This window comes from Eleutherodactylus coqui, unplaced genomic scaffold (assembly GCF_035609145.1).
Source record: "Eleutherodactylus coqui strain aEleCoq1 unplaced genomic scaffold, aEleCoq1.hap1 HAP1_SCAFFOLD_38, whole genome shotgun sequence".
In the NCBI taxonomy this organism is placed as follows: Eukaryota; Metazoa; Chordata; class Amphibia; order Anura; family Eleutherodactylidae; genus Eleutherodactylus; species Eleutherodactylus coqui.
In genome coordinates this window covers 1,294,199-1,321,378 of record NW_027102218.1, presented here as the reverse complement: position 1 = coordinate 1,321,378, position 27,180 = coordinate 1,294,199, and the positions used below count along the sequence as shown (strand labels likewise).

At 45.4% G+C, this 27,180-nt stretch overlaps 1 protein-coding gene across 1 annotated transcript; it reads left to right on the top strand.

The window, feature by feature from the left end:
• The first annotated feature begins 389 nt into the window (after positions 1 to 389).
• On the top strand, positions 390 to 25,706 carry CD14 (CD14 molecule). The gene is made up of 2 exons (XM_066588808.1): positions 390 to 500; positions 22,516 to 25,706. The coding sequence occupies exon 2, from the start codon at positions 22,518 to 22,520 to the stop codon at positions 23,907 to 23,909; it is 1,392 nt and encodes a 463-aa protein (XP_066444905.1). The 5' UTR covers positions 390 to 500; positions 22,516 to 22,517; the 3' UTR covers positions 23,910 to 25,706.
• The last annotated feature ends 1,474 nt before the right edge of the window (positions 25,707 to 27,180 follow it).

The following is a 27,180-nucleotide window of genomic DNA, read 5'->3' as shown; positions in this document are numbered from 1 at the left end:
GTAAAATATGGTTATATGAGATTTTAAGATCATTGCATTATTTATTCTTTACATTCTACACAACATCTTAACGTTTTTGGAATAGGGGTTGTATTTCCTCCTCAATAGGCAACTACACTGCAAGTGTTATGATTGTAAACCTGCTTCAGTGTATACCATCAGCTCAGAGCAAGTGTGACACGGAGACATTACACAAGCATCTGGTATTTATTGACCTCTGCAACGGCTAAAAGGAGTACATTTTATAACACTGTATCTGTCAGTTATTGTTTTTAAGTCTCCATCCTGGCCACGGCACAGACGCATTTCAAAAAAATACTATTACGCAATATGAAAGTCTCAAAGGAAGTCTGTTCTCTCATGCCAGCAGTTTTTATGTGTGAGTATTACTGGAAGGCGGAGAGACAGAACATGAACTGCCTCTCTTCCAGCAGCACGGAAAAAGGGAAACCAAAAAGAGAATTTGACAACATAATCAAAGTCCGAGTCTCTGACTGCAAGTAAGTTCCATATTAGCAGGTTTTATAAGTTGCTGCGTATTTGTTGTTATACTGAATAGTCAATCCATCACTTTGTTTTACTAACACAGCAATTATTTTCTCTTGCTGATGTATAAGAATAGGATTATTTCAGGAGCTTCTTATCAAGACAATAATATATTGTGGATTGGTATTTTAGTATTGTTTGTTATTAGCATTTTATTCCGTACTGCATTAGGTTAGTTCATTTTTCTACCCTTGCAAGCAAGTTTTACATCTTTATCTAGGACTATACACTTATCCAAAATGTTTGATAATCCACTTGAATGAATGGACTAATTAGTCCTAATAGTAAGAGTTAATGATAACTTAGACTTTACAACACAGGAGGGTACACCCAGGACAGTCCTATATTAGAAGTGCTGTCAAGTGACATCAAGAACTCATAGATTTGCAGTATGAGCGATTTATAGTAACAGAATGTATGGCAACTTCTCTGTCTCTACTTTGTATTGATTTTTTGCTGAATCCTCACAAGAAGCCTCTAAAAGCCTAGTGAGAAAGGTTGAGGCACAACACAGAACATAGCAGGAAGAGCCTGTAGAAAACATGTGATTGTTCTCAGCAAGAGAAACGACGTAATCTTGTAGATATGATACCTTTTAATGGCTAACAAAAATACATGATGTAATAATAGCGATGATCAGGTACACAATGTTGTGTACCTGATCATGTGCAGTAAATGTCCTGTTGGGGGTCTTTATGTTGGAGAAACAGGACAGAAACTGAAAGCCAGGATGAGATCCCATCGCCACACGATTGAACACAGAAAAAGAGAATTACCTGTGGCCGAGCACTTCTCTAACCATGGACATAACATAGGAGATATGAGAGTTTTGATATTGAAGGGTGGTTTCAAGTCACAAAACCAAAGAAGAATTTGGGAATATAAATTGATAACAACCTTTGACACCCTGAATACTGGGTTAAATTATTCCCCAGGATTTATGCGTGAATGGGAAGTGTGAGACATTTATTATACAGATAAGACCCCCATCAACAGTAATTCAGGGACCATTAACTTTCACTCCCTTATCAGTGTTTAGCTAAAAATGTTTGTGTATCTCTTGTAGCAATTCAAGCCTGCTGACTTTCCCCCCTCCAACAGTAATTTAGGGACCATAAAACTTTCACTCCGCTATCAGTGCCTAGACAAAAAAAGTTTGTTTGCTGTTGCAGAATTCCTTTTAAGTGCGAACCAATCACAACCATATCTGTGCCTTGTCATAAGTATGTATGTTATAAGTATGTATAAATATGCATGCCTCTTCAGATCCAATCCATAAGCCTGAAGAAGAACCCTGCGTTGGTTCGGAAGCTCGCTATTATTACATCATGTATTTTTGTTAGCCATTAAAAGGTATCATATCTACAAGATTACGTCGTTTCTGTTGCTGAGAACAATCACATTTTGCTCTACTGGCTAACACGGTACCAGATCTTTGTTTTCATTATACCTGTGGAAAACATGAAACATGTCAAGAAGTTGGGATGGTTGTACAAAATTTCTCAGGCAGGTGGGAGGTAAAAATATACAGGAAGGGAATGACAGTCTGATAAAGGGAGGGACCTGCTATGCAGCCGGGTTCTCTTCAACTCCTCAACCATGACAATGGCCCCTTCTAGCCGCCTGCAGTAAAAAAAACTCACACACAGTATTTATTTTTGGAAAAAAATGACATAAATGACATATTGGATTGAAGGAGGCCAAATACTTGGGTTATGTCATCAGGAGGAGAAAATTCAAGCAATTCAAAAATGGCCCCTTCTTGCTACGAAGAAACAAGTGAGAACTTTCGTGGGAATTACCAGTTATTACAGACTATTTATTCTCAATTTTTAAGACATAGCGGTTCCTTTGAGTAGACAAAAGGGAAAGATTCCAGGTTGATCCAAAAGAGTCTGAAGGCCGAAACTGCCTTTCAGACTCTAAAACTTGCCCTATGTTCTAAACCAGTACGGGTGACCCCAGACTTTTGAAAAGAGTTAAAATTACAGATGGATTCTTCCAGCCCCGGACTGGGAGCAGTCTTATTCCAAGACAGTGATGGAGTGGAACATCCAATATAATATTTAAGCCAGAAACTAAAGAAACATGAGAGAAATTATGCCATTATGAAGACAGAGTACCTGGCTCTTAAATGGGCCCTCGAGCCCCTAAAGTATTACCTGTAAGGCCAAAAATTTAAGTTGGTCACAAACCATGCACCCCTAAAGTGGCTGTGACAGAATAAAGGAAAACAGTCATGCAACAAGGTGGTTCTTAGCCCTTCAGAGATAGTCCACCAGTCAGCAGTTAGGGCCAATATATGTTAAGTTAGAGCCAGACATGCAGATTTTATTTTTGAAGTGGCAGATGCCTGTAAAGCTGCACCAAGTTGAAGAAAAATAAACGGCGCTAGCATTTTGAAGATCCATATGTACACTGCTTGAATTGCAAAGTTTGTTCTGCGGTGTATGTCCGGGCGATCCCAGGCTAAAGCCCCATTTACATGCAAAGATTATCTTTTGACTGATAGAACGACTGAACAACTTTTTTTGCATAGAAATGCACAGCATTTAAATGTACAGATAATTGATTTGAAATACAAAGGAGGACCATGTGCAGCTACAAACGGACCTAGATAAGCTAGGGGCTTGGGTAGAAAAATGACAAATGAAGCTCAATGTTGATAAATGTAAGGTTCTGCGCATGGTGAGGAGAAACAGATGTCACCAATATACACTAAATGGGGTACTGCTAGGGGAAAGTGATATGGAAAAAGACCTGAGGGTACTAGAGGATTGTAGATTAAATTGGAGTAACCAATGTCAGTCAGCTGCTGCAAAAGCTAATAAAGTCTTGAGGTGCATTAAAAGAGGTATAGGGACGCGGGGCGAGAACATTATCCTTCCATTATATAAGGCACTTGTCAGGCCTCACATGGAATACTGTGTACAGTTCTGGTCACCAGTGCTCAAGAAAGATGTTACAGTGCTGGAGGGGGTTCAAAGGAGGGCAACTAAATTAATAAATGGAATGGGAGGACTGGAATACCCAGAGAGGTTAAAAAAATTGGAATTATTCACCCTGGGAAAAAGACAGCTAAGGGGCGATCAAATAACTATGTATAAATATATGAGGGGACAATACTAGGATCTCTCCCATGTTTATACCCAGGACTGCGTTGGCAACAAGAGGGCATCTGCTATGTCTAGAAAAAAGCAGGTTTCATCACCAATATAGAAGGGGGTTCTTTACTGTAAGAGCAGTGAGACTGTGGAACCCTCTGCCTGAGGACGTGCTGATGGCAAAATCAATAGAGGAGTTTAAGAGAGGACTAGATGCCTTTCTAGATGATCTTGGAGTCAGGTAGGAACTTACAAAATGTTGATCCAGGAATTATGCTGACTGACATTATGGAGTCGGGAAGGAATTTTTCCCCCCAAATGGGCTAAATTGGCTTCTGCCTCATTGTTTTTTTTGCCTTCCTCTGGATCAACGAGGGGTTGTGGAAACAGGCTGAACTAGATGGACATTGTCTCCCTTCAGACATACTGTGTTAAGGCCTATTTACATGGAGCGATGATCGGACAAAGATCGCTCAAACGACAGTTTGAGTGACAGCTTTGAGTGATCATTTTGCATAAACTATTAAGTAGCTACTCAGCTACTTAATAGCTATTTAGTGTGCAAATGAAGCCTTAGCTGAATGCAGTTAATAGCCCAAAGGCTCTTATCTGCTTTCAGTTATTTTGTTCTCCATTGGTAACCAATGCTATCAGCACTACCCATGGAGAACTCCTGATAAGATCGCATGATGATTTTTAAAGGGGTTGTCTCGTGGCAGCAAGTGGGGTCTTACACTTCTGTATGGCCATATTAATGCACTTTGTAATGTACATCGTGCATTAAATATGAGCCATACAGAAGTTATTCACTTACCTGCTCCATTGCTGGCGTCCCCGTCGCCATGGATCCGTCTAAATTCGCTGTCTTCTGGCGTTTTTAGACGCGCTTGCGCAGTCTGGTCTTCTGCCTGGTGAATGGGGCCGCTCGTGCCAGAGAGCTGGTCCTGCGTCGTCATCGTAGCTCCGCCCCGTCACGTGTGCCAATTCCAGCCAATCAGGAGGCTGGAATCGGCAATGGACCGCACAGAGCCCACGGTGCACCATGGGAGAAGACCCGCGGTGCATCGTGGGTGAAGATCCCGGCGGCCATCTTGGTGAAGGAAGAAGAAGAAGGAAGACGTCACAGAGCGGGGATTCGGGTAAGTAATATATATATATTTTTTTTAACCCATCCCTTGGGTTTGTCTCGCGCCGAACGGGGGGCGTATTGAAAAAAAAAAAAACGTTTCGGCGCGAGACAACCCCTTTAAGTTGGCCTGAATTTAATGATCAGCTAGTAGTGCACGAAAAGTTCACAATGGCCGCGCGTTTAGACGCAACAATGATCACTCAAACGATCGCTTTTTAGCAATTTTTGAGCGATGATCGCTCCGTGTAAATGGGCCTTTACTTTCATCTCCATTTCCCTCATTAGCTTAAGTAAACTCTTTATATGTTGCTTGCTCATGTGGGCATGTGTTTATATGAGGAATTTCTGCATGTGGGATTCCGGCTCTGACCCTGACCGGCGACCCCGCGTACCTTCTCTTTTCTGTATTGCAGATGACCGGCGACGCTTGTCATTGGTCATACGCAGTACAGATACCCGTGGCCTATTCCCGATGTCAATTGCAGATGGGCAGCGGGTTGGACGGCATCCATTGACTTCAATGGAAGCCGTCCATATGGATTTCGCACAAAAATAGAACATTAATTCAGGGACCATTAACTTTCACTCCCTTATCAGTGTTTAGCTAAAAATGTTTGTGTATCTCTTGTAGCAATTCAAGCCTGCTGACTTTCCCCCCTCCAACAGTAATTTAGGGACCATAAAACTTTCACTCCGCTATCAGTGCCTAGACAAAAAAAGTTTGTTTGCTGTTGCAGAATTCCTTTTAAGTGCGAACCAATCACAACCATATCTGTGCCTTGTCATAAGTATGTATGTTATAAGTATGTATAAATATGCATGCCTCTTCAGATCCAATCCATAAGCCTGAAGAAGAACCCTGCGTTGGTTCGGAAGCTCGCTATTATTACATCATGTATTTTTGTTAGCCATTAAAAGGTATCATATCTACAAGATTACGTCGTTTCTGTTGCTGAGAACAATCACATTTTGCTCTACTGGCTAACACGGTACCAGATCTTTGTTTTCATTATACCTGTGGAAAACATGAAACATGTCAAGAAGTTGGGATGGTTGTACAAAATTTCTCAGGCAGGTGGGAGGTAAAAATATACAGGAAGGGAATGACAGTCTGATAAAGGGAGGGACCTGCTATGCAGCCGGGTTCTCTTCAACTCCTCAACCATGACAATGGCCCCTTCTAGCCGCCTGCAGTAAAAAAAACTCACACACAGTATTTATTTTTGGAAAAAAATGACATAAATGACATATTGGATTGAAGGAGGCCAAATACTTGGGTTATGTCATCAGGAGGAGAAAATTCAAGCAATTCAAAAATGGCCCCTTCTTGCTACGAAGAAACAAGTGAGAACTTTCGTGGGAATTACCAGTTATTACAGACTATTTATTCTCAATTTTTAAGACATAGCGGTTCCTTTGAGTAGACAAAAGGGAAAGATTCCAGGTTGATCCAAAAGAGTCTGAAGGCCGAAACTGCCTTTCAGACTCTAAAACTTGCCCTATGTTCTAAACCAGTACGGGTGACCCCAGACTTTTGAAAAGAGTTAAAATTACAGATGGATTCTTCCAGCCCCGGACTGGGAGCAGTCTTATTCCAAGACAGTGATGGAGTGGAACATCCAATATAATATTTAAGCCAGAAACTAAAGAAACATGAGAGAAATTATGCCATTATGAAGACAGAGTACCTGGCTCTTAAATGGGCCCTCGAGCCCCTAAAGTATTACCTGTAAGGCCAAAAATTTAAGTTGGTCACAAACCATGCACCCCTAAAGTGGCTGTGACAGAATAAAGGAAAACAGTCATGCAACAAGGTGGTTCTTAGCCCTTCAGAGATAGTCCACCAGTCAGCAGTTAGGGCCAATATATGTTAAGTTAGAGCCAGACATGCAGATTTTATTTTTGAAGTGGCAGATGCCTGTAAAGCTGCACCAAGTTGAAGAAAAATAAACGGCGCTAGCATTTTGAAGATCCATATGTACACTGCTTGAATTGCAAAGTTTGTTCTGCGGTGTATGTCCGGGCGATCCCAGGCTAAAGCCCCATTTACATGCAAAGATTATCTTTTGACTGATAGAACGACTGAACAACTTTTTTTGCATAGAAATGCACAGCATTTAAATGTACAGATAATTGATTTGAAATACAAAGGAGGACCATGTGCAGCTACAAACGGACCTAGATAAGCTAGGGGCTTGGGTAGAAAAATGACAAATGAAGCTCAATGTTGATAAATGTAAGGTTCTGCGCATGGTGAGGAGAAACAGATGTCACCAATATACACTAAATGGGGTACTGCTAGGGGAAAGTGATATGGAAAAAGACCTGAGGGTACTAGAGGATTGTAGATTAAATTGGAGTAACCAATGTCAGTCAGCTGCTGCAAAAGCTAATAAAGTCTTGAGGTGCATTAAAAGAGGTATAGGGACGCGGGGCGAGAACATTATCCTTCCATTATATAAGGCACTTGTCAGGCCTCACATGGAATACTGTGTACAGTTCTGGTCACCAGTGCTCAAGAAAGATGTTACAGTGCTGGAGGGGGTTCAAAGGAGGGCAACTAAATTAATAAATGGAATGGGAGGACTGGAATACCCAGAGAGGTTAAAAAAATTGGAATTATTCACCCTGGGAAAAAGACAGCTAAGGGGCGATCAAATAACTATGTATAAATATATGAGGGGACAATACTAGGATCTCTCCCATGTTTATACCCAGGACTGCGTTGGCAACAAGAGGGCATCTGCTATGTCTAGAAAAAAGCAGGTTTCATCACCAATATAGAAGGGGGTTCTTTACTGTAAGAGCAGTGAGACTGTGGAACCCTCTGCCTGAGGACGTGCTGATGGCAAAATCAATAGAGGAGTTTAAGAGAGGACTAGATGCCTTTCTAGATGATCTTGGAGTCAGGTAGGAACTTACAAAATGTTGATCCAGGAATTATGCTGACTGACATTATGGAGTCGGGAAGGAATTTTTCCCCCCAAATGGGCTAAATTGGCTTCTGCCTCATTGTTTTTTTTGCCTTCCTCTGGATCAACGAGGGGTTGTGGAAACAGGCTGAACTAGATGGACATTGTCTCCCTTCAGACATACTGTGTTAAGGCCTATTTACATGGAGCGATGATCGGACAAAGATCGCTCAAACGACAGTTTGAGTGACAGCTTTGAGTGATCATTTTGCATAAACTATTAAGTAGCTACTCAGCTACTTAATAGCTATTTAGTGTGCAAATGAAGCCTTAGCTGAATGCAGTTAATAGCCCAAAGGCTCTTATCTGCTTTCAGTTATTTTGTTCTCCATTGGTAACCAATGCTATCAGCACTACCCATGGAGAACTCCTGATAAGATCGCATGATGATTTTTAAAGGGGTTGTCTCGTGGCAGCAAGTGGGGTCTTACACTTCTGTATGGCCATATTAATGCACTTTGTAATGTACATCGTGCATTAAATATGAGCCATACAGAAGTTATTCACTTACCTGCTCCATTGCTGGCGTCCCCGTCGCCATGGATCCGTCTAAATTCGCTGTCTTCTGGCGTTTTTAGACGCGCTTGCGCAGTCTGGTCTTCTGCCTGGTGAATGGGGCCGCTCGTGCCAGAGAGCTGGTCCTGCGTCGTCATCGTAGCTCCGCCCCGTCACGTGTGCCAATTCCAGCCAATCAGGAGGCTGGAATCGGCAATGGACCGCACAGAGCCCACGGTGCACCATGGGAGAAGACCCGCGGTGCATCGTGGGTGAAGATCCCGGCGGCCATCTTGGTGAAGGAAGAAGAAGAAGGAAGACGTCACAGAGCGGGGATTCGGGTAAGTAATATATATATATTTTTTTTAACCCATCCCTTGGGTTTGTCTCGCGCCGAACGGGGGGCGTATTGAAAAAAAAAAAAACGTTTCGGCGCGAGACAACCCCTTTAAGTTGGCCTGAATTTAATGATCAGCTAGTAGTGCACGAAAAGTTCACAATGGCCGCGCGTTTAGACGCAACAATGATCACTCAAACGATCGCTTTTTAGCAATTTTTGAGCGATGATCGCTCCGTGTAAATGGGCCTTTACTTTCATCTCCATTTCCCTCATTAGCTTAAGTAAACTCTTTATATGTTGCTTGCTCATGTGGGCATGTGTTTATATGAGGAATTTCTGCATGTGGGATTCCGGCTCTGACCCTGACCGGCGACCCCGCGTACCTTCTCTTTTCTGTATTGCAGATGACCGGCGACGCTTGTCATTGGTCATACGCAGTACAGATACCCGTGGCCTATTCCCGATGTCAATTGCAGATGGGCAGCGGGTTGGACGGCATCCATTGACTTCAATGGAAGCCGTCCATATGGATTTCGCACAAAAATAGAACATGCTGCAATTTTAAATCCACTTCGCTCCCTGAGCGAACATGCAAATGTTCCATTTTCTCAATGTGTGCGGAATACCGCGGACCGCCCGCGTGGGTGACTATTGCAGTTCCCGCAATTCAAATCTGGTTGTGTGCATGGTAACATGTAATTTCTACCATATAGAGTGAAAAAAAACAGACCCACAAAATTGAGGATTTCCCGCTTTTTGCATTCTACCAAAAATGTTTTTTATAAAAGTTAATTGATAAATTATATGTCACCCAAAGTGGAAAAAACAAGCAAAAGGTGGTGTGGACAGAGCAATAAATGTAAGGACTGGCGGTTCGCGGGTCCGTCGTGCCCGCACCGCCGGTCCTGTCACACGTGCAGCTGCTGTGCGGCACAGGGGGGCCCCGGTCCTCGTCACCTCCCCTGGCCGCCGGGCTCCGCCTCGCCGCCGGGTTGCCAGGAACGCGGTGGGTGTTGCCCCGCATTGCGTCCTCGGTATCCTGGCAACCAAACATGTGTCTCCTGTCCTGCCTCCTGCAGGGCTGGGGGCAGGTTCCCCAGTGCTGCTAGGTGCACTCAGCTGCTGTCAGGCTCCCCGCCCCAATCAGCTGCTGGGGCAGGAGCTCTGACAGCATTTAAACCTGCTGGTGTCTGCAGACCAGTGCCAGTGTTAGTTTTGGATTTCCTGCTACACCAGCGTACCTTGTATTTCTGACTCCTGATACTGACCCTCTGCCTTTTGACCTGACGTTGCTTTTGCCTGACCCTCTTGTACCACGTACCCTCTCGTTGCTGACCCGGATTGTCTGACTCTCCTTGCTGTTGTTTGTTCCAGTGTCTGTCTGTTTGTTAGTCCCAGTGTTCCCCTTCCTTAGTGAGTGTAGGGACCGTCGCCCAGTTGTCGCCCTGGGGCTTAGCCCAGGGGGCAAATAGGAAGGGACAGGGGTTGCGGGTATTTTCAGGGACCTCCAGTTTCCCGGACCCCGCGTCCTGACAGTAACACTGGCCGAACGGAAGTCGGATCCCTACATCTGACCAGCAACCTAGAACCCCGCTATGGAGGCTGTGGCGGCCTTAGCCAACCAGGTACAGGTTCTGACGGACTTGGTCCAGGACCAGACTGCTCGCCTGCAGCATCAGGAGCAGCGAGGGGCTTCTAATATGATGCAGCTCCCTGCCACTCCTGGTACGGTTTCTGAACCCCGAGCAACACCTCCTGACTTCTTTTCCCCGGAGAGAAGTCAGTTTTTTGTGTTCAGAGAAGGCTGCAAGCTTTATTTTGACCTCCGACCCCACACCTCTGGCACAGAATACCAGAAGGTGGGTTTCGTGATAACTCGCCTGAGGGGAGAACCCCAAAATTTGGCCTTCTCCTTATCAGCTGACTCCCCCACCCGACAGTCACTAGACGCCTTTTTTTCTGCGTTGGGCCAGCTGTATGACGAACCTGACCGTGCTGCCCTCGCAGTCTCTAAACTCCTGGCCTTGCGACAGGGGCTGAAGGTGGCTGAGGACGATTGTTCACAATTTCGTCAACACTGCACGGAGTCTGGGTGGAATGACGTGGCCTTGAAGGATCTGTTTTTGGCCGGTCTGTCGGAGGGCCTCAAGGACCTCTTGGTGGCGCACCCGGAGCCTAGAACTTTGGAGCAAGCCATGTCTCTGGCCATCTGGGCTGACCGACGCTTGAGGGCCAGACGCTCGACTCGGACCAGCCCTGTCCGTATGTCTACATCCTCGGTGGTTCCGACTTTAACCCCTCCCTCCACAGAACCCATGGAGCTGGGAACCATGACCCGAAGCAACGTCGGGAATATCGTCTCAGGATGAACCTCTGTCTCTACTGTGGGGAGCCAGGTCATCGTATTGGGACCTGCGAGAAAAAGCCGCAGTCAGGAAAACTTCCGCTCCTAGGCAGTTGTCGGGAGGACTGTCTAGGAGCTAAGGTACTCCCTGTAAGGTCTAAAATGTTGCTGCCCTGCACCTTAGAATTCTGGTCGTTCTACCGTGCTGGGCAAGCGTTTCTTGATTCTGGAGCTGCTGCTAATTTTGTTAATTTCGATTTTGTTGCTAAACTGTCTGAGTATTTTTTCCGTGTAGACCCCCCTATCCTGGTCTCTGGTGTCGACTCTACTCCCTTGCAGGCTGGTCTTGTAAATCTGGTTACCCCGGAGTTACAGTTCACTATTGGGGCCTTACATACGGAGTCCTGTACATTTTTGGTTATGAAGAACCTGTCTGTGGATGTTGTGCTGGGGCTACCATGGCTAAGGGAGCACAACCCTGTAATTAACTGGGACACGTTGGAACTGGTCAAGTGGGGTTCTCGCTGTGACAGCCACGTGCGCCCAGTGGGGATGGGTGTCTCCACCTGCGAGGGAGTTGAACTACCTGACTACCTCTCCGAGTTTGCGGATGTCTTTTCTAAACAGCTATCAGAAGCCTTACCTCCCCATAGAGAATGGGATTGTAAGATAGAGTTGATTCCAGGGGCCAAACTTCCTAAAGGTCGCATCTATAATGTTACGGTTCCGGAGAGGGAGTCTATGAAGGAGTATATCCAGGATAGTTTGTCCCGGGGGCACATCCGGGCCTCTGAGTCTCCAGTAGGGGCTGGTTTCTTCTTTGTGGAGAAAAAGGATGGGGCTCTCAGACCCTGTATTGATTACAGGGAGTTAAACAAAATCACGGTCAGGAACCAGTACGCCCTTCCGCTCATCCCTGACCTCCTCAACCAGGTCACTGGTGCCCAGTGGTTCTCTAAACTCGACCTAAGGGGAGCTTACAACCTCATTCGTATTCAGGAGGGGGATGAGTGGAAGACAGCATTCAATACGCCCCTCGGTCACTTTGAGTACCTGGTCATGCCTTTTGGGTTGTGTAACGCCCCTGCCATATTTCAAGGGTTCATGAACTCAGTTTTTCAGGACATCATGGGGGTGTTCGTCGTAGTGTATCTAGATGATATTCTGATCTTTTCCTCCGACTGGGAGACACACCAGGTACATGTTCAAATGGTCCTGACTCGACTCAGGGCTAACCAGCTGTTTGCTAAGCTTGAAAAATGTGTTTTTGGGGTGCAGAAGATAACCTTTTTAGGGTATATCATTACTCCATGGGATATCCAGATGGATCCGGGCAAGGTGAAAGCCATCACAGAGTGGGCCCAACCAGTCACTCTAAAGGCCCTCCAGCGCTTCTTGGGCTTCGCTAATTATTACCGGAAGTTCATTAAGAACTTTTCTGTGGTGGCTAAACCCTTAACGGATCTCACCAGGAAAGGGGCAGAGGTCAGTACCTGGTCTCCAGATGCGCTGGCAGCCTTTGCCACCCTGAAAGCTGCCTTTTCCTCCGCACCCGTTCTTGTCCAACCAGACCTGTCGTGCCCGTTTGTGGTGGAGGTGGATGCCTCTGAGTTTGGAGTAGGGGCGGTACTTTCTCAGGGGCCGTCTACACTCACAAATCTTAGACCGTGTGCTTACTTTTCTAGAAAATTTTCCCCTACTGAACAAAATTATGATATAGGCAATCGTGAGTTACTTGCTATAAAATGGGCGTTCGAGGAGTGGAGGCATTTTTTGGAGGGAGCACGCCATCAGATCATGGTACTCACAGACCATAAGAACCTTATATATTTAGATTCTGCTAAAAGGTTGAATGCTCGACAAGCTCGTTGGGCTCTTTTCTTTTCTCGTTTTAATTTTCTGGTTACTTACCGACCCGGTTCAAAGAATGTTAAGGCAGATGCCCTATCTAGGAGTTTTGGTATTCTGGAACCTCCCGAGTCGGAGCCTGAAACTATCCTTTCCCCTGGGGTGGTTCTCGCAACTGTCTCCTCTGACCTCTCGCCGCTAATTCAGGCTGCGCAGCAATCAGCTCCTGAAGCACTTCCAGAAGGCAAACTCTTTGTTCCCTTACCATTAAGGTTGAAGGTGCTAGAAGAGACACATGCCTCGGTCCTTGCGGGGCACCCCGGTATTCGGGGAACTCAGGAATTACTTTCCAGAACTTATTGGTGGCCTCATATGAGTAGGGATGCTCGGGCGTTTGTCACTGCTTGTCCGGTGTGCGCCAGGGGGAAGAGTGTCAGGAGACGTCCTGAGGGGCCTCTTCTTCCCTTGCCCATTCCGTCCAGGCCCTGGACACACCTGTCCATGGACTTCATCACAGATTTGCCGCCGTCACAGGGGAATACGGTCATTTGGGTCATTGTAGATCGGTTCTCCAAAATGGCACATTTCGTTCCTCTGAGCAAGTTACCAAACGCCAAACTGTTATCTGACATGTTTATTAAGGAGGTGGTGCGGTTGCATGGGGTTCCTGAGGACGTGGTCTCAGATAGAGGTGTACAGTTTGTCGCTCGCTTCTGGCGAGCTTTCTGCAGAAAATTGAATATTGGTTTGTCCTTTTCGTCTGCTTTTCATCCCGAGTCAAATGGGCAAACTGAGAGGATGAATCAAGAATTAATCCAATACCTGCGACTGTTCGTTTCTGACAATCAACATCTGTGGGTTAACTTCCTGCCTCTTGCCGAGTTTGCCATTAACAACCATGTAAATTCGTCTTCTCATGTATCGCCGTTCTTTTGTAATTATGGTTTCCATCCTCTATTTTCTTTTTCTGCGCCCTCAGTTTCTGACACGCCGTCTGTGGACTCTGCCACTAATGAACTGTGCACAGTTTGGGCCCAGGTTCGTAAGAACCTTCAGGGTTCCCAGGATAAACTTCTTGGTCAAGCAAATAAAAGACGCACGATCTCTGCACCATTCATGGTTGGGGAGCAGGTATTGCTGGCCTCAAAAAATTTAAGACTTAAGGTTCCATCCCTAAAGCTGGCTCCCCGCTTTGTTGGTCCGTTCACCATCTCCCAGGTGATCAATCCTGTTTCGTACAGACTATCTCTTCCGCAGTCGTGGAAGATTCATGACGTCTTCCACAAGGGGCTGCTGAAGAAATATGTAACCCCAGTTCTGCCCGCCCAGAGCCCGCCCTCTCCTACTCTTGTACAGGGGGAACTGGAGTATGAGGTAGAGCGTTTGATTGATGCTCGGCGTGTGAGAGGTATTTTGCAATATCTTGTACATTGGAAGGGTTTGGGCCCTGAGGACCGTACATGGATTCCTGCCCAGGACGTACATGCACCCCTATTGGTTCGACAGTTCCACAGAGCCTTTCCCCTCAAGCCTGCTCCGGGCCGTGGGGGTCCAGTGTCCCCCCGTAGAAGGGTGGGTACTGTAAGGACTGGCGGTTCGTGGGTCCGTCGTGCCCGCACCGCCGGTCCTGTCACCTCGCCGCCGGGTTGCCAGGGACGCGGTGGGTGTTGCCCCGCGTCGCGTCCTAGGTATCCTGGCAACCAAACATGTGTCTCCTGTCCTGCCTCCTGCAGGGCTGGGGGCAGGTTCCCCAGTGCTGCTGGGTGCACTCAGCTGCTGTCAGGTTCCCCGCCCCAATCAGCTGCTGGGGCGGGAGCTCTGACAGCATTTAAACCTGCTGGTGTCTGCAGACCAGTGCCAGTGTTAGTTTGGGATTTCCTGCTACACCAGCGTACCTTGTATTTCTGACTCCTGATACTGACCCTCTGCCTTTTGACCTGACATTGCTTTTGCCTGACCCTCTTGTACCGCGTACCCTCTCGTTGCTGACCCGGATTGTCTGACTCTCCTTGCTGTTGTTTGTTCCAGTGTCTGCCTGTTTGTTAGTCACAGTGTTCCCCTTCCTTAGTGAGTGTAGGGACCGTCGCTCAGTTGTCGCCCTGGTGCCTAGCCCAGGGGGGCAAGTAGGAAGGGACAGGGGTTGCGGGTATTTTCAGGGACCTCCAGTTTCCCGGACCCCGCGTCCTGACAATAAATATTCGACGTTACATACCTTGGAATGTGACAACACAACAATGAATCTTTGCTATAAAAAATACTTTTGGGCCGGCCTCACAGGGCCGGAATTGAATTGCGAAATCTGTGGTCGGTGTCCGCACGGAGGATCCACAGCAAATGGTATGCATTGAAAATATGTAAAAATCACTTTTTTCTCCACACTCGCGGAAACTAATTGCGTATTCCGCAAGCAGAGGAAAAAAAATGCTTTATTTTGCTGCGGATGGCCTTCATTGAAGTCTACAAAAGTGCAAATGTGAAGGAACCCATTGGAAAGCATGGGCTTCACATACATGCAGTTTGTAGCGCTGTTACATCGTGAGAAAAATCGCACAATTTTGTCGCCCGTGTGAAAGCGGCCTAAAGGTATGCGACCTGTATGGCTGTATGGTGGGGCAGCGAGGGGCTTACGGGGGCAGGTTTTATGGTAGTGATTCATCTGAGGTCCTGGATATATTCACAGGCCTGCTTGATAGGACCACAGCATACGGGTTGTTCACCCACCAGGTAGGGCATCAATATGGTACTTAGACTGGTACTGGTTTGCTGGTGCAACTACAGCAGTAGTCTGTTATGCAGATCTTCAGTGAAGCCTCTCTTATCAGCATACCTGTAAATCAGGATCCCAGCATGCTCTCATAATCTGTAGCAATCCATAGTAACTTGTCAGTCTTTCAATAACAGATGAAGCCCGAGAGCCACAGCTTGCCGGGAGTTTCCTATGACTTCTTACCAGGTATTGTTCTCTACCTGAAGCATACGTAATCTGTCTCTTTTATGCAAATAAGGAAGATGGAGCAATACCTCTGCAGCGCCACCCATTGGATGGCAGCATTCCTGCAAATCAATGTCCGACCCTTTGTATAGGTCTTAACAAAGATTGGGAATTGAAAACCAAGTCAAGTTTCCAATTCCCAATCTTTGTTAAGACCTGTATAAAGGGTCGGACATTGATTTGCAGGAATGCTGCCATCCAATAGGTGGCGCTGCAGAGGTATTCTTCCTTATTGAGGCATCTTCCTTATTTGCATATTAGCCAGAGGAGCGTGCATGGCCTTATAAGTCTCCTCACTCATCTTCTAGGTGCTCTCCTCAAGGAGAGACAATACTCCTCCTGACTGCCTCTTCTATTCACCCTGATTCTCATGGTAACTGATCTGATCCTGTGCAGCATCACTGTGCCTGCATCTAAAAAGAAACAGCGGACATAAAAATGTAAACATTGCGCAATATATGCTGCAACTTAAATAAAGAATGCATAAAGCTGAAGCAGAGCAGGGCTCCCCCACTATGGTTACATATAGTTCAGGGTGCACTGCTGCCGCCAGTAGGTTGCCAATGCGTGTGGAGCCGGGTGGAGGCCAACCCGGAGGCAAGAGGTGCCTTTTATGGGGTGGTTTACACTGTTGGGGAGAGGGAGCATATACAGTGTGGGGAGGAATATGTAGAGTGGGCAGGGAGATTATATACTATGATGGCGGGAATATATGATGGGCTGAGAGCTACACCATGTTGACAACAGTATTGGAACACAAATAGAAGGTGATGAGATTCGATTTTATTCACATTTTTCCATATGTTGTTGGGCTTCCCTTGACCTCAATGACTGCAGTAACCCTGCTGGATATGACATCCACCCATAGGCGTAGCATCAGGGGTTGCCGTGGCGAACCAGCCCTTGCGCTCAGGGGGCCCTGAGGCCGCCCTCTGCCATCCATATATGCACTTTCAGTGCATTAATGGTTAACCACTCTGCCGCACGGGACAGATCCCGCAGCAGACAGACCGGCCAACCTCAGAGGAAGCAGGAAACAGCAGGGGGGAGGAGGAGAGAGACAGTCACATGGGCAGGCAGGGACTGATCATGTGATCATATGCTGCCCCTCCCTCCTGCTGAACGGAAGCTGCAGTGTCTGCCTCTGCTGTTGTCACATGGAGGAGAAGTGGCCCGGACCCCGGGGTCTGTCTATCTATCTATCCATTTATCTATCCATCTGCTATCTATCTATCTATCTGCTATCTATCTATCTATCCATCCATCCATCTCCTATCTATGTATCTATCTACCCATCTGCTAGCTATCTATCCATCTGCTATCTATCCATCCATCCATCTCCTATCTATGTATCTCTCTATGCATCTGCTATCCATCTGCTATCTATCTCCTATCTATGTATCTATCTATCTATCTATCTATCTATCTATCTATCTATCCATCCATCTCCTATCTATCTATCCATCTGCGATCTATCCATCTGCTATCTATTTATCATTCTATCTATCTATCCATCCATCCATCCATCCATCTGCTATCTATCTGCTTTCTATCTATCTATCCATCTCCTATGTATCCATCTATCTATCCATCCATCCATCCATCCATCTGCTATCTATCTGCTTTCTATCTATCTATCCATCTCCTATGTATCCATCTATCTATCCATCAGCTATCTATCTGCTATCTATCTATCCATCTCCTATCTATGTATCCATCTATCTATCTATCTATCTATCCACCCATCCACCTCCTATCTATCTATTCATCCATTTTCCTATCCATCTATCTATCCATCCATCCATCCATCCATCCATCCATCATCTATTTATCCATCCATCTCCTATCTCCTAATCTATCCACCCATCCTTTATCTATCAAAAACATGAACCACCCTAAGACCACTCTCACACGTGTTCAGAACACGCAGCTTGTAATCATGGCATTTTTAACGGAATTTCGAGCAGCGTTTTTGAAAACCGGTTACAGTGTTTGACAGCGCTTTTTAATGCACCGCATCATTGTGATGTGAGGCGTGTTAAAAACCACGAAAACACAAAAATGGAACAGACAGCTCTTGAAAATCACGGTGTTAGGAACACTTCATTCGAGCGCAGGTTTGAATAACCCTGCAGTTAGTACGGCGTTCAAGCCACCCCTCTAATAGCGGTAAAAAGCGCTGTATGAGTGTGGCCTGCGGGGCTACAAACAAATTTTCATGTAGTGCAGGAAATGCGTCATGTTTGGAAAGATTATGCCAAGGGACAGATCATGTATGCAGCAAGAGTTAGGTATGGGTACGGGGGAGTGTGGCGTAGAGGCCCAAGGGGGAAGCCCCGAGCTGAACTTTTGCACCCGGGCTGCTGAGCCTTTAGGTACACCCCTGCTTCCACCCATAGATGTGTGGGGGGGATTTGCCTCCATTCCTTGAGGAGAGCTTCGGATAGTGATGATTGGTGCGTTGGCATGCAGAGATACAGTATTCTAGTTCGTCCAAAAGATTCCTGATGGAATAGAGATCTGGACTTTGGGTTGCCCAATGTAGTTTGCACACAATGTTCCTCAAACTAAGCCTCAACACTACATTCTGTATGAAATAGTGTTCGGTCACATTGGTAGAGACACTGAGCTGTACCTAGGTAATGCCACATTGTCCAGAATGTCTCTGTATTCATTAGCGTTGAGGGTGAACTTCACTATGACCAATCTCGTCTATCCCAGCAGAAACGCCTCCACATTACATATCTTCTTCATTTGACAACATAGGATTGGTGGGTGTCCCGATATATACTATGGCGGAAGATAATATGGGGGGAGAATACTCGTGATAGAAGAGGTTGGGAAAGAGGTTACTGGGTTATGATGTTTGGAGAGGGGGTGATATTGTCAAGGGAGATGACATGGATGAATGTGAAAATACTGGATGGAGGGAAGAGTTGATAGGAGGTAGAAATAGAACCAGAAGAGGTAGATGATACTGGGGGAATGATACTAGGGGTGACAGATGGTACTGGGCTGATGATACTTTGGAGAGATGAGGAACAAGAAATTTTATATTGGGGGAGTGATAATACTAGAGGTGAGATGTATAGCTCTGTATATTGTGGCAAGGTAGCTCATTGAAAGGCCTGCAGAGGAAGTGAAAGCTGGCCTTCTGTGTGCTAACCAGCTGGGACAGCCATAGGGGTGTGGTTGAAGGAGACAAAACTTCCACAAATACTCCTGTAAAGGGGAAAGTTAGCTGAAAGCCAGAGAGAGAGGTTGCGGTCGCAGCGTCAGGAACTGGGAGTCTGAAGGCCAGTGCTGACAAGGCCCGCCCTATATCTGACAGGGAAGGACGCCCTCTAGACACCCCGGGTGGCAGGATAGTGATGGGGACCCTACGGGTTGGAAACCCTCAGACCGTAGTATGTTCCAGTACAATCGTTTTATGTTCCATTCTGTGTTTGATGTGTGTAAAATAAAACTGGTGGAAGCCAGAATTTGAAGTAATTCGGTAGTCCTCAGCCTTTATGCACGTGGTGCCAACCCTCTTGAATGGGGAAGATGGCGATCCCAGAGAGCGAGTAACCCCCGAGGCTGTCATAATATAAAAAACTATAGAAAATAAACTATTTCTATTAGAAAAAATTATAGAAATAGAGAAAACTCTAGATTAGAATAAGGTATAGTGTTAGCAAAACTACAGAAAATAGAAAACTGACTTGAAATAGTTATAAAAAAACCTTTATTTTTCATTTTTAATGAGATAGTTTTAGAAAGTATTGGGGGGAGATTTATGAAAATATCTTAGTTGTTCCTAGCAACCAATCACAGCTCAGCTTTCATTTTGTATTCTGCTCTGGTAAAATTAAAGCTGAGCTCTTTCTATGATGGTTGTGCATGTTCTGTGAATGTCTAAGGTAAGAATACACCTTAGGCCTCTTTCACACGAGCGTCATTTTGACACAGATTACACGCGTAAAAATCCCATCTAAAAGAACCAATAGTTTCCTGTGGGTTCTTTTGGATGAAAGATTTTTGGACGCTCCTAAAAAATTGTGCATAAAACTTTTTTTACACCGATCTTTCACTTTGCCAAAAGATAGGACTTGTCCTATCTTTTGACGGCAAACCACCAGAGACTCCCTAGAGTTCTATGGGAGCTTGCTGCAAAGGGAGGGCGAGGGAGTGTAGCAGCGGCGAGCGCTGCTAAACAATGACAGGTGCCTTCAGTGAGGCATTCAATGTCTTTTAGGGCTTCTACACACTAGTGAGGGCAATATCGAGCAGTCAATCATGGCCCGATATTGCACTTGCCATCATGTGAAAGCGCCATGGATGCAAGACGGTTTTATGTGCGGGGATGAAGGGAATCTCCCACCGTGGGGATTAAGGGAATCCCCAACTGCGGGGATTCCCTTTATCCCTACAGCAGGGAATTCCCTTCATTGTTCTAGTGGCCAAGAGATTTCAGGGCTGCGGTGTCAGTGTACTGCAGGACGCCACAGCCAGCCAGGTAAAATTGCGAAAAATAGCCGCGACTTGGTTGTGACTATTCTTTGTTCACGCGATTTAGCGCTCCAATAGCCAGGATTTTTTTTAGTGCAGCTAACGGAGCATGTTCATGTGAAGAAGGCCTAAAGGGGTTAAAATGAAGGATCCGCAGGGTATGAACATGATAATTGAACATTAATTGAATGTGATGTAGCTGTGCAACAAAAGCTGACATTCCAGAGCAGATGTTTAACTAAGCAGAAAGACAAACACATTGAAATCTCAACATGTCTTTCTACCAAATTTCCCTCTATACTGAATGAATAGAGAATAGGAAATTAGGCAATAATGCAATTTCCAAAGCCTAGCCCTGATAAATACTTAAATACAAGTTTGTACTATGAGGTCATTGTTTTAGAGGCTTAAGATGCCAGTTCTGGAACAATTCATAGGCTTTCAAGTATCATAATTGTATAAGCGAATTACTTCTTTCACTTTCGGTCATAGACCTGACACTTTTGGCAGTGCTTCCTGCAGGGTTAGACAGGATACATCCACCATATCATGTCTACAGGGAGAGCCCCGCTGTTCTAGAATGATGCAATAACAGGAAGAATACACTATAATTAAATCCAGTAACCCCACAGGTGATGTCTTCTAATGTCTGCTCTTCCTGACCAACGTAGTTTTTTTGCTCATACACCTTTGGCACCTTGATTCAGCATCCTTCCCCAGCTTCTATATCAACACAAGTCCGCAACCCTTTATCACTGGCATCCTGCTGCTACCATTAATACTGTGCCTGCTGCTGCCCCAGGTACCCCTATTACTGTATCCAGGGCGCAGCTAAAGGCTCATGGGCCCGGGTGCAAAGGTTTATCTTGGGGCCCTTCAACTTCTCTTAACCCCTTAACGCAGAGGCGTAACTTGAAGCTCCTGGGCCCCAATGCAAAACCTGTAACAGGACCCACAACTATAATGCTTTATTCATAGTACTGGGCTCCCTATATGGAGACGAGAGGCCTTATGGGCCCCCTAAGGCTCCTGGGCCCGGGTGCAACCGCCTCCCCTGCATCCCTTATAGTTACGCCAGTGACTGTATCACAGAAGTGCCTAATACCCCTAATTTACCCAAGGATCCAATAGAAAAACTTTTAGATGAGCGCCAGATGAAGCCATAAAATTCAGAACCAAAATGAAATTTTGGATTTAAAACCAAACCCCCCAAAATAAGCTGAGACCATAGACAACCTCTAAAATGAAACTAATTCAGACCCCAAAATTAATCTAAACCTCAGACCAGACCCATAAATAAATTTAGAGTCCAGACCAGACTCAAAATGTATTCATAGTCAGACCCAAACATTGATTTAGACCCCAATATGTTTCCAGACCAATCTCCTAGATAAAATTACATTCCAGTGTTTAGACCCAGAAGAGAACCGAGAGAGCGAGAAAGAGAGAGAGAGGAGTGGAGAGTTATGCCAGCAGCCATGTTCATTGCTCACTGAGCCCCCTGTACCAATAAGTAGACTCTTTGTAAAAAAAAATTAAGCACCTAGATGTAGTTGTCGTTTTGCTACAAAACTCAACATGCAGTTCCATTGCAGTCAGATATGCTAATTATTAGAGTTGTGGTTTTATTAGATGAGCGGTCTTGCCACCTGAGGCCCAAAAAGTGGTTCCCCCTTGGCTTAAAAAAAGGCTCTCAGTGGCTACTTGTATGTAGCAGACTTCTTTTTCCTGCTTGTGTAGAACTTGTTGACCACTAGATGCCTCTACGACTCAGGCAAAGAGATTTCTCCCTATTAACAGAGCATGAGAGGGGTGCATTATTGGAATGCGAGAAGCTGGGTGGTCGTATTGATGAATTGCCCACCAACTGATCAGACTGTTAGGAGATGCTAGGACCAGTAGATGCGTCAGGGCACACACTGCTGATGTGATGGTTTGGGTAGCCAACGTATATGACAGTCAGCCACCCCTACTAGCAGTACGAGGGACAATGACAGTTCTTCAATGTGTTCAGGACATCCTGCAGCCACGTGTGTTGCCCTTTGTCCCACCCAGGGAAGAATACCTACTAAATATAACATACACTGGAACATGACTGTTTGTTTTCCTCAGAGATTTAGTCCTTGGCAAGAAAAAAAATGTTAGTTTACAAAATTGGAGGCACGTGGAGTTGTGCATTGTATTACAGATTAGTACAACGTATTGATCATATTTGGTATATCACAGCATTTAATTATGTCATTATTTCTTCTAGAGATGAAGACCAAGACCTACTCTATAGTTATTCTCGTTCTTCTGTTTGTTCAGAAGGTCCACAAGGCAAATGGAGACTGTTTATATGATGAACACCTCGAACAATGCTCCTGTTCACTCCTTGACTTAACAAACTTTAGGACCATCCTTCCATGTATTCAGGCTACAAGTTTTGAATTTAATGGAGGAACACATATCGATCCTAAAGATTTTGCTGCACAGGACATAAAACTGATTATAGACTCCATATCACTTTCTTTGGCCAAGATCAGTTTTGTCAATATGGTGTTGTCTGAGGATTTCTTGGCTGCATTTATATACACAATGTCCCAGGTTCCTGTTGACCTCCTATCATTTGAAAACACAACATTTGTCGATCAACCTTTTGGAATTAATATGATGAGATTTCCTCCTCGTATATTGGCTCTACAGTTCATCAATACCTCTTCCAATCCATTAATCAAGAGACCTTCTGCCTTTGATAGGTTTGGCAGCTGGATGTCAATGCTAAGGACCTTGATTGTGAAGGAGTCACAATTAAGGCATGTTCCTTGTGACATCAGTGTACGCTTTCAGGCCTTGTCAACTTTGGAACTCTCTGAAAACTTCCTGGCAGATGACGAGGTCTCCTCCATGTTTTGCAATGGTGCTTTTCCTAAACTTCAAACCTTAAAATTAAGCAGCAACAATTTCAGTAATTACGAGACTCTATGCCAAGCAGTAAGCAAGTATAACCAACTGAGACACTTAGATTTAAGTCGCAATGACTTTTCTGCAATACCAAATTCTTCATGTGAGTGGCAGCCATCTTTAAGGCACCTAAATCTATCTAACACAGGCTTAGAACAAGTGGGCATCAGTCTACCGCCAAACTGTGAAGTACTAGATCTAAGTCTCAACAGGATTGAATTCCTAAATATTTCTCTGCCCGCACTGAAAGAGTTGTATTTGTCCTACAATAGGCTTTCCACTCTTTCCTCCATTGGCCATATCCCTCTTTTACAAATTCTAGCTGTAGATGGGAATCCCATGAAGATGCTACAAGTTAGTGAGATACAATCTTTCAAGCATCTGGGCAGCTTTAAAGGGGATAACATCCCATACACATGCTCTTGCTCTTTTATAAAAGAAATGAAAGAAATGGCAAATTCCAATTTTACAGTTCAGCAGTGGCCGGATGGATACACATGTGACTCGCCTGAATCTGTTAGAAGTAAGCCCATCAACGATGTCAACCACTCATTGTTTGAGTGCCACACACAGCTCTTAACTGCGGTCATATGTATTGGAATGCTATTACTGTGTGTCTCTATAGTAATTTGCTTTGTTAAAATTTGCCGAAGTAACAAAACAAGATCCCACTGCATGGAGACCGGAAATTTGAACAATCCATAACTGGAAATGAATGTGTAGGGTCCTGAGATAATGTCAGTTTCATTAATGTATAGCATACTTGCTAAACGTCTTGACTTTCCTGGGACTATCCCATTAACTGGACCACAAAACGCAGAGGTGTAGCTAGTCTTTGCTTTACCTTGGGTAAATTGTTACCCACTATTATGTAACTTTTTATATTTTGTTACTTTTCTTAAGTTACAATGTAAGAGTTTTGTACATATCACACATTATACAGTGCTGTTCTAATCAGAAACTAGGGTCGGCTTGAATTGCAATACCGAGCACAGCCACTACTAAATGTACAGCGCTGTGCCCGGTAAACAATAAAAAAGAGATTCTGCTTCTTTATTCAACAGATTGGGAGAGACCAACATGTCCATGGGCTTGATGTATGCAAAAAAAAAGCAGCATACACTTGTACATATCCTGACATATTGAATGAACATGGTCATGCCTGCAGGTTCTAGGGCGTCCAGGCAGGGGGCGGCCCCACAGTGCAGTAAATAATTCTATTTTTGGGCCCCTGACCCCTCCGGACTTTGATCTCTGGGAGGGTGTGTCTACAGGGTGTCCGATACGCTGCCCGAGCACTAGCTGTTTGCCGCAAATACTGCGCATAACATGCTATTAAAAACTGCTTTTTCCTGCACATGGCAGAAATCAAATGCGATTTTCCGCTCTCGGAGGGAAAAAAAAAATCGCAGCATGTTGTATTTTTAGGGCTAATGCCCATGGCCGGATTTCTGACGTGTTCTACGCATAAAAATCCGCAGCGTTGCCCCAGAGCTATTAGGTTCTATTAAACCTAATAGTTCAATGTTCACGCTGTGGAATTCCACAGCGTAAAATACACCGCGGCGTATTCTAAATGCCGCAGTTTTTTTCACGCTGTATAACAAATTCACACTATATTTCCACTGTAGCACAGCGGAAGTATTGCGTGAATACGCAGCCCCGCCCACCACCAGCCATGTCATCTGACACTAACGGCGCGTCATGCGCTGCACGCCGGCCCTCCATGTGGGACGCGTACGGAGGATCCGGAGTGGTGAGTATGTGGGGTTCCATGGCGGACTTCGCTGCGATACTCCGCTGGCAGAGTCCGTCACGGCCGTGGGCATGAGCCCTTAAGTGCATTCAGCACAGCCAGGTTACATTGAAGTCAATGGAAGCCATCCGGCCCGCGGCTCTTCCGCAACTGACATTGCGGAACGGTCGCGGATTCCACATCATCGCTAGACAATGACGTGAGAAAAGCAGCCTCCTTCCCCATCACCTGATCAGCGGCGATGCTCAGTGGCGAGCGCTGGTGTGCGCTGTGCTCTTGGGGGTGGATCTCGCAGCTGAATCAGTCTAAATCCGCACCAATGGTGAAGATTTTGGTGCAGATTTTGATGCGATTTTTGCCATGGCTATATCTTCTGCAGTTGGCGCCATTTTTGGGTACATTGACTATCTTGTAAACCTTATTAATTTTATGATAGCAGGGAGAGAAAACGCATCAATTTTGCCATAGATTTTTGGGGTTTTTTTACAGAGTTAATCGTGCAGCATAAATGACAAAACTCATTTTTCTGCAGGTCGGTACGATACCAAATGTCTTAGTTTTTTTAGGTTTTTCCACTTAAAATAAACCCCCCCCTTTTTTTAAAATTATACATTTTTTCTAAACCGCTGCATTCAAAGTTCTATAACTTTTTTATTTTTCCATAGACAGAGCTCTGTGAGGGCATTTTGGGGTACATACTGCTTTTTTGATCACTTTTAGGGTGCCTACCCACTAGCGTTTTTTTTCCCTGCGAAATTCGCAGCATTTTTTTCTCTGCAGGGGTCTATGGGACTTGTAATGTTAAAATCGCGATCGCGCAAAATCGCGATTTTAACATTACAAGTCCCATAGACCCCTGCAGAGAAAAAAATGCTGCGAACTTCGCAGGGAAAAAAAACGCTAGTGGGTAGGCACCCTTAGGCCTCATGTCCACGGGGAAAATCAGATCCGCTGCAGATTCTACATGTAGAATCTGCAGCGGGTCCCTCCTGCCCCGCGGACATGAGCGCTGAAAATAGAAATTTAAAAGCATTTACCTATCCGTAGCGGGCGGCGAAGGTCAGCTGTTCCTCACGGCCGGATCTTCATTTTCGGCCGGCGGATGAATTCCTGACGCCGGCGGCACGTCGCCGGCACGTCGTCGACGTGCCGCGCGCATGCGCCGGGCACATCCGCCGAGCCGAAGCAAGGGAGATGCGGCCGTGAGGAAGAGCAGAGCTTCGCGGCCCGCTGCGGGTGAGTAAATGCTTTTAATTCCTATTTTAGGTCTCCCGCGGATCCGGACGGCTTCCATAGGCTTCATTAGAAGCCCGCGGGAGCCGTCCCTGCGGGAGACCCGCATGAAAATGGAGCATGGTCCAGATTTTTTCATGCTCCATTTTTTTTTAAATGCCTTTTATTGACGATCCGCGGGTATTTATCTACCCGCGGGTGGTCAATGCATCCCTATGGGGTGCGGATCCGCACGCGGGAGATACGCTGCGGATTTTAAATCACATTTTGCCCGTGGACATGAGCCCTTATTGCGCTTTTTGGGGGGCAAACTAAAAAAAAATAAGCATTTTGCCTCAGTTTTTTAGGGGGGGGCCTTGCAGGCTAAAAAGCGTATTCAACTTATTGTACGCGTCATTATGGATATGGTGGTACCAAATATGTAGCATTTTTTATTTTTTTTTATGCTTATATAGGAAAATGCACAAAAAAGAGGGGGTTTTTTACATTTGTTTTTTACATTTTTTTTTTTTACATTATTTTTTAGCTTTTCTTTATACTATTTATGTAACTGTAGGGGACTTGTACTATAGCAATTATGATCGCTACGATAAACCATTGCAGGACTTCTTGAAATACAAGCCCTACCCCAAAAATAAGCCCCAGCTACATTAAAATAAAAAAAACAAGAAACAATACATTACCTAGCAAGCACTGGACGCTCCACCGCACTTTTCCTCCCGAAACTCCGCTGTACTTGTTTGCAGTTTAGTTAGGGGGTTCATAAATCCGGCCTCCAGGAAGCACTGTCTCTGATTGGTTCTCGAGCACCACAATTCAGCCAATTAATGCAGCGTTCGATCAACCAATCACAGCCATTCAATGTGATGACTGTGATTGGTTCTCGAGCACCACAGCTCAGCCAATCGAAGCCAGCGCTTCCTGGAGGTGGGATTTTTGAACCCCCTGACAATGAACCTGTGGTTGAAGACTACAAACAAGTGCTGC

Bases quoted from the DNA above. Each gene is read 5' to 3' on its own strand.
- CD14 (XM_066588808.1), top strand. From the start codon at position 22,518: ATGAAGACCAAGACCTACTCTATAGTTATTCTCGTTCTTCTGTTTGTT.